The sequence below is a fragment of the Peromyscus californicus genome, unplaced genomic scaffold, assembly GCF_007827085.1.
Source record: "Peromyscus californicus insignis strain IS unplaced genomic scaffold, ASM782708v3 Scaffold_11__1_contigs__length_118956290, whole genome shotgun sequence".
Lineage (NCBI taxonomy): Eukaryota > Metazoa > Chordata > Mammalia > Rodentia > Cricetidae > Peromyscus > Peromyscus californicus.
This window is the reverse complement of record NW_026294402.1, coordinates 18,055,180-18,069,243: the sequence shown is the minus strand read 5'-3', so window position 1 is coordinate 18,069,243 and position 14,064 is coordinate 18,055,180. Positions and strand designations below refer to the sequence as shown.

The 14,064-nt window shown below is 42.3% G+C and overlaps 2 protein-coding genes across 4 annotated transcripts in view; one reads left to right on the top strand and one right to left on the bottom strand.

The window, feature by feature from the left end:
* Positions 1-4,216, bottom strand: part of Matcap2 (microtubule associated tyrosine carboxypeptidase 2) — a 49,272-nt gene extending 45,056 nt beyond the window's left edge. Inside the window, exon 1 of the mRNA XM_052754830.1 lies at positions 4,147-4,216. The gene's annotated coding sequence lies outside the window, so the exon portion shown is untranslated. The remainder of the gene's footprint in view (positions 1-4,146) is intronic.
* A 4,271-nt stretch (positions 4,217-8,487) lies between these two features.
* Anln (anillin, actin binding protein) overlaps positions 8,488-14,064 on the top strand; it is a 63,163-nt gene continuing 57,586 nt past the window's right edge. The window contains exon 1 of one of the 3 annotated variants that reach the window (XM_052754798.1): positions 8,488-8,625. In XM_052754798.1, coding sequence (XP_052610758.1) covers positions 8,608-8,625 — 18 coding nt within the window. In that variant the 5' untranslated portion in view covers positions 8,488-8,607. The remainder of the gene's footprint in view (positions 8,626-14,064) is intronic. The other 2 variants (XM_052754783.1, XM_052754790.1) reach the window with 2 other exon arrangements.

Genomic DNA, 14,064 nt, shown 5'->3' with positions numbered 1-14,064 from the left:
TAGCATTTGTTTTGTAAAATTGGGAGCCCCCAGATTTGGTATATAAATATTTACTACAGTTATATCATCTTGAAGAATCATTCATTTTATCAATATGTAGTGGCCCTTATGTCTTCTGATTAGTTTTTTAAAATATCCAGCTGGTTTCTTTTTCTTCCTGGAGACACTTATATCCGCAGAGCTTCACTGTTTGGGATCTGAGGTGGGATAAAAGAAAAGCCATCTTTCCACTCCAAACCATGGAGGTATTTTGTAGGAAGATATATTTCACCATGGAAAGTGACTGATAAGAAGCAGGACTGCTTGCTGAGAAGAAAGCATAAAAATTCTTAGCAAATCCTGAGTTCAGAATCTTGAACAGATAGAAAAGCACCTAAGGTCAGAGAAATACTCACCCTGTGTAATAAGGTTTCCTCGCATAATCTAACACTGACCCAGCCTTTCTGGTTTGGTCCTTCTTGTGCTCCTTAAAATATCCTCACTTTTCCATGTGTTTTAATAGATGATTTTGTGAGGCATAGAACTCTTGGTTGACAAGGATTTACTTTCAAGGTTTGTAATATATCATTCTATGTTTTCTAGCTTTTAGGTTTGATGCCAACAAATCTTCTGGTATTTCGGCCTCTGGATGTTAACATTTCTCCTTTATAGCTCTTACCTTTTAAAATTTTTTAAAAATTTATTTTATGTATATGGATGTTTTGCCTGCATACACGTCTATGTATTATGTGCCTGGTGCCCAAGGAGGCCAGAAGAAGTTGTATCCCTTAAGAAAGGAGTTACAAGGCCAGGTGTGGTGGTGCACATTTTTAGGCAGAGGCAGAAAGATCTCTCTGAGTTCAAGGCCAGCCTGGTCTACAGAGCAAGTTCCAGGACAGCCAGGGCTACACAGAGAAACCCTATCTGGAACCCCAATCCCACCAAACAAAAGAAAGAATGGAGTTACCGATGTTTGTGAGCTGTTATGTGGGTGCCAGGAATTGAACCCATGTCCTCTGGGAGAGCAGACAGTGGATCTTAACGGCTCAGTCATTCTCCAGCCCCTTTTTTATGGCATTTTTTTTGTCTTTTAAAAGTTTATTTTTATGTATATGTTACCTGCCAGTTTTCAAATGGAATGCATAGACCTTTATATGCCACTCAACTTAAAGGAAAATTTGACCATGTCTCTATACCAAACTTTTCTTAGGTCCTGTCTTCCCAAAGACAAATATCCCTTGCTTCACAATCGCACTTAATTCGTGCATCACTTTTTGGCAGCACCTGCATTTTTGAGGAATTATTTTCAAGAATGAAGCACACGAAGAGTAAAAAAATGAGAGCCAAGATGGATACCTTGAGAACTCACTGAGAATGACAACTAGCCGGGCGGTGGTGGCGCACGCCTTTAATCCCAGCACTTGGGAGGCAGAGGCAGGCGGATCTCTGTGAGTTCGAGGCCAGCCTGGTCTACAAAGCAAGTTCCAGGAAAGGCACCAAAACTACACAGAGAAACCCTGTCTCGAAAAACCAAAAAAAAAAAAAAAAAAAAAAGAGAATGACAACTACTTCCATTGACCCAGAAATTGATATATTAGTTTCTCAAATACAAAGTCAAATAGATCACTTGTTTTGTGCCCTCTCCTCTCTTACCTTTATAATAAAAATAGTTTTTAAAAAAATCAATGACTTGTATTATTTAGATGCACTTCTTTTTTCTACTAGTAATCACAAACTTAGCAGGGATAGTGGCATAGCATAGTGCACACCTTTATCCCAGCACTCAGGAGGCAGAGGCAGGCGGATCTCTGGGTTCGAGGCCAGGCTGATCTACAAAGTGAGTTCCAGGACAGCCAGGACTACACAGAGAAACCCTGTCTCAAAACACAACACAATAACAACAAAATAATCACAAACTTGGGAGCTGCTTAACAAGTTTAAGATTTTTCAAAATGGAGTGCTGCATAAGTAAGATTATCAAGTGACAATTTTTTTGCTTATCTTTGTGAATCACAAAAATATATACAGATCTTTCCTTTTCTAGTCAGCTTTAGGTAGCACTCCTGTTTAACGTATGGCCTAAGACAATTCTTCTTCATCAACTGTGTCTCAGAGAAGCTAAAACATTGAACCTGTGCAACCCGGGAGTGTGTGCAGACATATAAGAACACTGCTAGAATTAGGAATTCTTACACATTTTCTTGTAAAACAGGGGAGAAAAAGCCACCCACCCCGCCCACCCAGAATAATATGTGAGTATATAACTATCACTATATAAATCACATGGTCCATAACAATTTCTCAGCTATCAACAGATTACATAGATAATGAGTATCTCAAAAGATTATATCACCTGAGCCAGGTGTGGTTGCACATGCCTTTAATCCCAGCCTGCCTCTGAGGCCTCCTGAATGCTGGGTTTAAAGGCATGCAAGACTCTGCTGGGCTCTTTTTTCCTATGTGTATATGCATAATTTTTTTACATTTTTCTGTATGTTTGAAATCATGTTAGAATAAAATAGTGCAAGCTGGGGTGAAAAGTGGAACATAACCTCACAATTGACTACACAGAAGATTTCCTAACACACATTATACAACTCATATTTAGGTATTCAAGGTGATGGGTAGGGCATTTTGATAGTAGGATCAAGGTAAGAAAGCCATTGACCCATTGACAAGGTAGACAGAAGATTTTTGGGGAAGGGTAGATAATAAGTGAGAGCCGGGAGGTGGTGGCATATGCCTTGTGGTGGCACAACCCTTTGATCCCAGCTCATGAGGCAGAAGCAGGCAGATTTCTATGAGTTTGAGGCTAGCCTGGTCTACAGAGTGAGTCCAGGATAGCCAGAGCTGTTACATGAAAAAACCCTGTCTCAGAAAACCAAACATCTTCCTCCTCCTCATTGTAATAAGAAGCAAGGGCATTTCTTGGCATTGAAAACTAAGTAAAGTGGATAGGGTAGTAAGATTACTTTCATTAAGGAAAGAAATAGAATGTAAGATATAAAGAAGAATGTGAGAGGAATTCAAAGGGATAAGACGAAGGATTCTGAGTAACTTTGAAGATGTGATTGGTTAAACAAATGAGAAATGAAATGGGCTCAATATCTTTATCAGGAAATACTTAACTGAGCAAGCCAGGAAAAGTAGAAAAAGAGGTTAGAGGCAGGCAAATTAATTCAGCAAGAAGGACAAAAAGCTAAGGAGAATGCCATTAAAATGTTTGATTCTAAGAAGCAGGTGGAACCCAACAGAGGCTGGGCAACACCAGCTATAGTGCACACTCCTATAGTCCTAGCATCTGGGAGGCGGGAAAGGAGGATCCGAACTTCAGAGCTAGCCTCAGCTACATAGGGAGTGGGAGGCCAGCCTGGACTACATGAGACTCTGGCTTAAAACAAAACAGAGGAAAACAAATTAACCAAATAAAATAAAGCCTATTTCCCTGCAAGTAATCGTAATTAAACTCATTAGGTCACAAAAAAAAACCAAAAAAAGAAAACAAATCCCATGAAAGTAGAAATGGGGCAAGATGTGAAGAGGACTCCCCTCCCCCTCCAGGAGTAAGGGTTATACACAGGGCGGGCCTCTCCTACTGCTATACAAGCACTGTCACTGAGCCACACCCAAGCCCATTTTTATTTTATTTATTATTTATTTATTTATTTATTTATTTAGTTAGTTAGTTAGTTAGTTAGTTAGTTAGTTTTTTTCGAGACAGGGTTTCTCCGTGTAGTTTTGGTACCTGTCCTGGATCTTGCTCTGTAGACCAGGCTGGCCTGGAACTCACAGAGATCCACCTGGCTCTGCCTCCCGAGTGCTGAGATTAAAGGCGTGCACCACCATCGCCTGGCCAGCCCATTTTTAGTTAGGACAGAATCTCACTAAATGATGTGGCTGGCTTCAAATTGGTGGTCCTCTCATGGTGTCCATCTGAAGAGGCTGGGCTTACAAGCACTCACCACTATGCCCACCCGCACATAAAATATTGTGGGTGTTTGAAACAAGGTCTTACTAGGTAGCCCAGGCTGGCTTGGAACTCACTATGCGGCCAGGGCTAGTCCTGCACCGAAGTCACCCTGCGCCTCACTTGATAGCAACTTTTTGTAGTTCTTATTCCTTCATTACAATACACATATAAAAGGAGTGGCTGATCAGCCAGATAACCTGTGGCGGAGAACTTTTGTCTGATCCTTCTTGCCACAGCCTTCTGGTCAGGTCTTGGCCTTTTCTCTCTCTGTAAAAATACAAATATCTAAGTTATTATATTATTTTGTCAATTGTGAGAATGTATGTGAATTTTGAAAAATTAACTGGAAATGTATATATTTGTAGTGTCCTTGATGAACTTAATGCTATTACATTTTTGTGGTTTTTTAGCTATTAATTTTATCTATTAGAGACATAATTATTTTTTAATCAATGAATACCACAAATATAATTAATATCATGAGTGTAATTAAAAAAAATAAAGAAAGGAAAGAATTGCATTGGAAGTTGCAAAATAAAAATATCAAGGCACATATTAAGGCAAGCCCATAAAAACACTAGCAGACTGCTCAATAGAAGCTTTAAAGTCCAAAAAGGCTTGGAGAAATATGTTTCAGGCTCTGAAAGACCAGAGCTGCCAAGACAGACTACTATACTCAGCAAAATTATCTGTTGTAATTGAAGGATAAAGAAAAATTTTCCATGATAAAAGCAGGTTAAAGAAATTTACGACCAATAATGCAGCTCTACAGAGGTCACTACTAAAAGGGATTCTTCAGGCTGAGGGAAAGATAAAATATAAGAGTCTACAGAAAAATCTAAGTCATGCTAGAACACAGTAAATGTGGGTGACTGTGATGTCTTACTCTCATTTGTATCCTACAGGGGTTATTCTAACAAAAGTTAAACAGAGACACATCAGAGCTTAATGGCATCATATATCAAATGGACTTAACAGACATCTAGAGAACATTCCATGCAAATACTGCAGACTATGCATTTTTTTCAGCAGCTGTGGAACTCCCTCTAAAATAGGCCATATACCAGGACACATAGCACATTTCAATAAGTATAGAAAAATTGTAGTAACTTCTTATATTTGATCTGATCATGGTGGAATAAAGCTAGAAATCAACCAGACAAGAAATACAGAAAATATACAGAATTGTTGACATTAAACAAAACACCACTGACTGCTGATTGAGACACTGAAAAATATCACGACAGAAAATTTTAAATGCATGAAATTAAGTAAAAATTAAAACACAACATACCAAAACCTGTGGTATACAAGAAAAACAACCAGGAGAAGGACTTTTGTAGCCAAAAGCATCTATATTTAAAAATTCTGAGAGAAGGCTAGAGAGATCGCCCCATGGTTAAGAGCACGGGCTGCTTTTCCAGATGACCCAAGTTCTACTCCTAGTTGCCATATGGTGGCTCTGTAACTCCAGGTATTTAACACTCTCTTCTGGCCTCCAGAGGCACCAGGCAGGAATAGGGCTCACAGATACTCATGCAGGCAAAACACCCATACACATACAATAATAAATTTTTAAAAATTTCAGAGAAAACAGCCCAGCTGTGGTGATGCATGCCTTAAATCCCAGCACTCAGGAGGCAGAGCCAGGCGGGTCTCTATGAGTTCGGGGCCAGCCTGATCTACAGAGCAAGATCCAGGACAGGCATCAAAACTACACAGAGAAACCCTGTCTTGGAAAACAAAACACAAAAAAACAAAAAGAAAAAAAGAAAGAGTTGTCGTGATCATGGTGTCTCTTCACAGCAATAAAACCCTAAGACACAGGGTCTCACTGTGTAGCCTCGCTGAAACTCACTGAAACTCAAACTGCTCCCAGAGTGAGTGCAAATGTTAACAGCATGTGCCACCATGACTGGCCAATGTTGAATATTGTTAATTAGGGCCTTCGCTTTCTTTCTTTTGGCTAGTTTGGCTAAGGGTCTGTCAATACTATATGTTTTTAAGGAATCAAAGCTTTATTTTATTGATTCCTTATATTTCTTTATATCTATTTCATTAATGTTTGCCCCATGTTTACTCCTGTCTACTACTTTTGGTTGTTTTGTCTTGTTTTGTTTTGGTATTTTGAGACAAGGTTTCTCTGTGTAACAGTCCTGGCTATCCTGGAACTTACTTTTGGAGACATAATTATTTGTTTGAAAGAACAGATTATCCAAAGGGGAAATACTCATTTTCTAGGGGCTCATTATCTCTATTGAGATTCTTGTTTTTTGAAAAAGATTTTTTTTATGTGTATGGATGTTTTGTCTGCATGAATGTCTGTGCATCATGTGCCTACCTGGTGTCCACAGAGGCTGAAGGGGAACTGGACACCTGGGACTGGAGTTAAAGATGATTATGAGCCACCCCGTGGGTGCTGGGAAGGGAAGCTGGGTCCTTGGGAAGAGCAGCCAGTGATCTTGATTGCTCAACCATCTCTCCAGCTCCTTGGCTATCATCTTAAATGAAGATAATGTGGTATGTATGTGCTGTTGTCTCTTTTTTCCTAGACAGGGGTTGGCCTTGAACTCCTGATTCTTCCGCCTCCTCCTCCTACGTGCTGATTTTTTTTTTAAATGAAAAAAGTTATTCCAGGTTATAAACATAAGAATGAACTGCCGTGGGTCAGAAACTCACGTAGACACATTAAGAGACAACTATAGCCGTCTAGTGGGGTAGCTTTGAATCTGTAGCATGGGTTCTGCTTTCATACATGGAAGCTATTGTGCTGGGGGGAGCTGCTGTCCCAACTGCCACTACAACTAAGACATAATCGAAGGCCACTACTCCAGGGTTTGCAAGGAGAAAGAAACTGTAAGTTCAGAGTAGCCATACTGCTTTATTCAAGCTGGCTAGAATCAAACTGTTGTTTATAACGAAACCATGGATCACAGAGGCAACAGCCACAAGGCACAACGGCTACATAAATTTCCAATGACTCATTCCCAAGAGGGATAGCCACACCCCACATGCACACACCCCTTAGGCTCAGGCATCCTTTCCCTTTGGTTCATAGGTAGCACATTTGACTTACATTCTAACAACCCCACACACGACACACTTAGACACAGCTCTTCTCATTTTTTTTTTTATCATTCCACAGCTCCAAGGAACTGAGAAAGTTTATACTGTAGACCCAGTGTGGAAGCTGGATTCTTAAGAAGTTGCTCTTATTCCATGTCCAGAATTTGATTTATTATAATCTATAGATTATTTTTCTTTGTTGTTTTTAGATTTATTTATTTTCTGTGTGTGTGCAGGTCAGAGGACAATTTGCTGGAACTGATTCTAGGCCTAGAATTCAGGTCTCAAGGCTTGGCAACAAGTACATTTATAGCATGGACCCTGTTACTGGTCCCAAGCTTCCTGTTTTTATTTAGTTTTCTGACTCTTGACCCTTCAACATGTTCACAACGACTTTCTGCTCAACAAGGAAAGCACACTCGATCCTGTCACGGGCCCATTTATCACACATGGACTCACCATAGGCCTTGTTAATGTATTTTTCTTTTACACACTCTCCTAAGGACTTTAGGTCTCATAGCACCAACCTGGCACACAGAGCATGCAGATTTCGGTGCTTTCTCAACCTTTTTTGGTATAAAGGGAAACAGTTCTACAGTCAGGATTTGACAGCCCTGTTTTGTTAAGACTCTGCTTCGTGGAAAGCCTATGTCTGAAGGTCAAAGTATAGGCACCGAGATCTCCAAAAGACCCTCCCAGGAAGAGGAAAAAGAAACTCGGATTAAGAGACATTGGGAAGTAGTTTCTGCCCTGCTTACCGGCTGGTAAACGGGAACTTTTATTAAATACGGGCTTTTCAATCGTGCCTTCTCTCAAACGTGGAAGATTGAACTAGAAGGCTTCTCAAGTGTTCTCAGTGCTGACACTGGGTACAGGTGGCTGGGATCTGAAACAGCAGGGCCTGTGAATGAACTTGTCGCACGTCTACTACTGTTAGCTCATTTTCCCAAGGACAAGGGACTAGTTACTAGATGCGGGTGTGGGGACCCACCAGAGGAGCCTCTCAGGAGGGTCAAGCTTGCAGTCCGATGCCTCTTCTGGTGGCAGGAGACAAAATGACCATCAGGCTCGAGGGCCAGCGGGGACCCGGGCCGGGTTCGTAAGGCCCACCGAGTAAAAAGGCAGGGCGGCGGGGCGGCGGGAGCTGACGGAGTCACCAGAGGGGTGACCCGCTAGGGCATGCGTGGGTGCGTGCGCGGCAGCAGGCGCCCTCGGCAGGCAGTTCAACGGCGGGAGCGTCCCCACCCACGCCGGCGAGGGAGGAGGCCCGCAGCTCGCGACCGGGCCGAGCGCCGCCGTGCCACGTGACCAGGCTCGGGGGGGGGGCGGGGACACGCCCGGCCCCGCCCGGTCCCTGCCCGGCCCCGCGCGCATGCGCGCCGTCCGGGGCGCTGAAATTCAAATTTGAACGGCCGTGGTAGCCGACGGACCCCGGTGCCGAGGCCAGAGGCTACTGGGTGTGGGAGAGCCCGCCGCCCGGACGCCTGCCTTTCCTCCGGGAGCCGCGCCGAGCCCGCACTCACTTCTTTCCTTTTCCTGAATTTGAACCACCGGACCCACCGTCTCGTAGTCCACGCGTGAGGCCTGGGGCGATGGACCCGTTTACGGAGGTGAGAGACGACTCTGCGGGTGCTGTGAACCATGACCCCCGCGGGACCCCCGCCCGCGCTGGCTGTCAGCCTGCGGCCCACCGGCAGGCAGTACGGCGCGTGCGCGCCGCGAGCGTGCAGGCGGGCGGAAGCCGCGGGGTCGCAGCCTCCCGGGCTCTGCCGCTCCAGGGGAAACAGGGGCAAGCTTCAGACCCTGGGGAAGGCAGGGAAGGCAGGGCCTCAAAACCCCACGCTAGCCCCCCGAACTCTGTAGCCGAGGCCGGCCTTCCTCCACCTCCCGAGTGCTGGCACTGGGTGCGAGCGCCGGCCTGCTCTAGCTTGACCCTGCCCTTCGGTTCCCTGTGACTTAAAGCGCACTGGCCTCCTTTATCCCAAGTCTTGCCTTCTCCTGGGAGAGTGCGGCTTGGGGCCTGGTGGGACCGGCCCTCCCGGAAAGCTGGAATAGTTGGCAGGGTGGAGTCAGCCCAGTGACTGAGTGCTTGGAATCTGATGGGAAGTGATAGAGGGTTCACGGGCCCTGAGGAGCTGTGCACTTAAGAATCCTGTGATGAAATCAGCCGAGTCCAAGTGAGCAGGTGCTTTAGCCTCTAGTTCCTCCAGACGTCACTGCTCTGCTAACTTCAGAAGCCCCATGCGCAGGATTAACGCTGATTGAAAGGAAACAGGCTTATTGTACAAACCAAAATTACTAGCGTGCGATGTAAGGTTAGTACACTGAAGTGTTCATGGAGCATATCATTCCAAACAATACCTTCCTCGTCTCCTTGGGAATAGTGTCTAGCTTACGTTGTTAATCCTATTATTTCTCCAGTTTCAGCTTCATGTTGCAGCTGTGCAGTGACATTAAGGAATTTCCCGTTGCTGTTTGCCCACGCTTATTCCAGAGCAGTTCCTCTTTTTCTTTATTCCTCTTTCTTTAAACTGTTGTGCACATTTCAAGACTATATTGTCAGTTTTGCAAAGTGGGCGTACAGTGTTTCTGTACTACATTGGAAAATGTCATAGAAGATAGGAGTAATTTAATTTGGGTAGTGTACTTAATAAGTGCATAACTTAGTCATAAGCCAAGCCCAAGACATTTAGGGTTTCAACCATTAAAGGTTTCAACATGACAGTTAGGCTTTTCCCACGTCTGAAGTTCTCTGTTATCTTGAGGGAAACAACACTTTGTTAACTTTAATAGTTCTAGAAGAGGGTTGGAGAGATGGCTCAGCTGTTAAGAACCCTGCTCTTCCAGAGGACCCAGGTTCAAGTCCCAGCACCCCTTCCAGTCTCACAGCAGTCTGTAACTCCAGTCTCAGGAAATCCAATGCTTTCTTCTGGCCTCCTCAGGCACCAGATAGATACACGTGTGGTACCCAGGCATCCACCCATACACATAATAAAAATAAATGAATTGAAAAAAAATTCTAATAGAAACATCTAGGACATATTTTGTTTACCAAATATCTGTCACTTACAGTGACTCTTTAAAAATTATGTCAGCTGGGTGGTGGTGGCACACGCCTTTAATCCCAGCACTCAGGAAGGAGAGGCAGGAGGATCTGAGTTCAAGCCAGCCTGGTCTACTGAGCGAGTTCCAGGACAGCCAGGGCTACACAGAAACCTTGTCTCAAAATATATGCGTATTGAAAACATTTTTATTTTTAAAACTTGAATGCCAGTAAAAATTACCACAATTCTAGATTATATTGACATTAAAAGTGATATTATGTTACTAAAAGAATGAGTAGCACTATATGTTTTTAGTAACCGACTAGAACAAAACACTTTGGGAAGTTGGTTGAAATTTGTGCTTTTACTTTAAAATGCCCCTTTGAAGCTAGTACAAAACTCAGTTGAAAATAACTTCCTGTTTGAGCCATTTTGGAATGTGTTTGGAAATGTGCATGCCTTAACTCGTAGTTTATGTTATGAAAAGCTAGGTCAGTTGCAGTTGGAATCACAGCTCTGACATCTTTACCTTAATTGGTAATGAGGACACTGTGAGTGAGTTCCAACTACTAGGTACTCAATAGCCTTCATAACATTTTTGTACTGGGAAATGAATTTCTGATACAGTTTTTATTTTGGACTAAAAAAGGACTGAATGTCAGTATAAATGACTTTTTCAACAAGTGTCTTACTCAAAACCATGCAACACAGACAATTATTTTTAAAAAATTCTCCCAGGATGATTCCATACCAATGCTGTCATAAAACAAAAGAAATTAACTCGTTACATTAATGGCAGGACATTAGCGTCTAATTCTCTTAATAACTCCTGCTTCAAGTGCTACAGTCCTGGTAAATACTGTTTTCCTTGGGCTTTTCTTCTCCCTGCTGCCCTGATGTCCAGCATGTTCTCACTTTACCTGCCTTTTCTGCTTTTTAAACTCACGTTTAACTTCCAGTTTGCAAGTTGATCTCTAGAGCTTCCTTGCCAAATCACATATTTCACTTGCACTTACCTGTTAGATGTGGTTCCTTCCAGAATGTATGCATTCTAAATGGGCTGTTTTCTCCTGCTCAAAGATATTTTCTCCAACATCAAACATATTTAAAAGCATCTTGTTGAATTAACATATCAGAAGTTTTATTTCTGGTATTAGGGATTGAACATAGGCCTTGTAAAGACTGAGCTACACCCCCTACGCCCGGTTTGAGATAGGATTTTGTGTATCCCATACCGGTCTCCAATTTTCTGTCACTTGTTATGTAGACGAGACTGGCCTTGATGTCCTGATCCTCCTGTCTCCATCCTCAGAATACTAGGATTATATGTGTGCACTGCCACACCCAACTGAAGGTGGGATTAAAAAAATTGACATAGCATTCTAAGTAATGGGTTTTATCACAGCATTTTCATACATAGGTGTCATTTTACTTGGTTTTAATTCATCCCTCTCTCCCACTGCTTTCCTTTTTATGTTCTCCATCCTATTTTTTGGGCGGGGAGGGGAAGGAAAATATTTTATATTTAAATGATGCAATATAAGGAAGGTCTACTTAAAATACTTCGCACTCACATTTGTGTAATTTAGAGGACATATTATTTCTTCAATAAAAAGCCTTTGGCACTTATTAGCCTTATTTTGTTCTTTAGAGTATTTAAATTTTATTTTCTTTTATCATCTAGTTTTGACTCCATTGCAAACAAGAGAGCACTTGTGTGCATTTGAATGGCAAAACCACATCTTCTGTTGTGAGTCATTGCTCATGGCAGCTGACTCAAGTGCTTGACTACAGGGAGTGGAATGTTGGGCATGTCCATGGATGGATATAAGTAGGGTGCTTTTGCTTTTTCGGTGATGTATTTTATGGACGGAGATTATCCAACTGTTAGGAATTTGTATGGCAGTCTGATCACCTTTGAGTTGGTTGAAGGAGACTTCTTTGGGGAATGAAGGTCTTGGGCTCATGAAATATTTTAATCGCACAGCATTTTGATTGAGTGTGCTCCTTTCAGTGAACCTAAGTTAGAAGATATTCTAAGTGCAGAGAGTTGTGCCTTAACCCAGATTTAATTCATGTTTTGTTTTAGGCGGGGTCTTGCTTTAGAGACCAGTCTAGTTTGAACTAGTTTTGTATCCCATACTGGCTTCCCACTCATGATCTTTCTACCTCTCCCCCGTCAGCCTTGCGAGTATTGGGACAAGAGTGGCCACCACACTCCTTCTAAGGGGTTCTTAAAAATTGTTCTATTTTAATCAAGGAATTAAACAGGTCAAATAAATAGCTTCATCTTCAATCTGTATTAATTACTGCTCTATGTATGCAGGGTAATGATTATCTGTATCCTTTAATTGTGAACATTTGAGGGAGAATAAATTGTTTTATACCTCAGTGATTCAAATTGGAATGTCTATTGATTCAGAGTAAGAAAAAAGGAATATTCATGATTTTACCAGTGGCTAAGTTTTGAAGTATAACTATTTTATTTTATATTGATATTTATTTAATAAAACACAAGATTATTTAGCATTTTTCTCCTTGGGAAGTGGGTTATGAAAGACTTCCTATTTGGGTCATTTTTCTGCTGTTTGTCACAACTTCAGATCTGAGTGTCTGTATTAGTTTTGAAGCTGTAACAAATTATAAATTTAGTGACTTAAGCTGGGCATTATGGTGCACTCCTTTAATCCCAGCACTCAGGAGACAGAGGCAAGTGCATCTCTTGTGGGTTTGAGGCCAGCCTGGGCTACAGAATGAGGTCCAGGAGACCTGTCTCAAAAAACAAATTAGTGGCTTAGACACTTACTGTTTTTCAGTTCTATAAGTCATAGGTCTGAAGTGGGTTTTATCAAGTCAAAGTCAAGTGTGGGTAAGATTTCATTCCTTCTGGAAGCTGTTGTTCGAATCTTAGGTGGTCTTTTAATAAAAAAAAAACAAACCCAGAGACAAATATCAGGGTGAGAACTGAAAGATCAGAGAAACAGAACAGCCAGCCATTAGTTCTTAACTCTACGAAATCCTCACCTAAAGAGAGTGAGTTACTGTTGCCTCATGCCTTATATACCTTTCTGCTTCCTGCCATATTACCTCCTGGGATTAAAGGCGTGTGTGCTTTCCAGACAAAGGCGTGAGATCTCAAGTGCTGGGATTAAAGGTGTGTGCCACCGCTGCCTGACCTCTGGGTCTCTCTAGTGCCTGGCTGTCCTCTGACCCTCAGGCAAGTTTAAAAGGGGACATAATATGTCACCACAGGAAGCTCTAGGAGAAGATCTATTTCCTAGACCTTTTCAACTTCTAGATCCTCTGCATACCTTGGCTTCTGGCACCTTTGTCCATTTTCAGAGCTTCATTCTCAACATCCTGACATCTGCTTCTATCATCATCTTCCTGACGGATCTTCCTGCTTCCTTTTCCCACTGTAACTAAGAACCACTGTGCTTTGTGGGGTCCCCTCAGATAACCCAGGATAGTGTTTACACTTCAAGATTCCAAAAGATTAGAACACAAGCATTTTTGAGGAACTATTTTTCTGTCTAGCATACTGACTTAAACAACTACTTTCTGTTAATTTTTTTTTTTTTAATGAGGGAGGCTAGAGAGATGGCTAGTGGTAGAGAGCACATGTTACTCTTGCAGGGGACTTGGGCTTTGTTCCCAGCATCTATCTGGTAATTCATAGCCATCCATAATTCCCAGTTCCAGTGGCAAATGTCCTTTTCTGACCTCCATGGGTACAGGCATGCATGTTGTTTGCATATATGCAGGTATATACTCATAATTCCTTTTAATTTAAATTTTCTCTTGGTAGAGATGGTTCAGTGGTTAAACAAAGCTGTTTTTCCAGAGCAATTGGAGTTCTGTTCCCAGCACCTGCATTGAGTGGCTCACAGCCACTTCTTCTGGCCTCCATGGGCATGTGGATAGATGCATGTGTGCATATTTACAAGCAAACAAACAAAGTTACATTTATTTACTTGTGTATGGGGTGGTAGTGCATGCATGCCA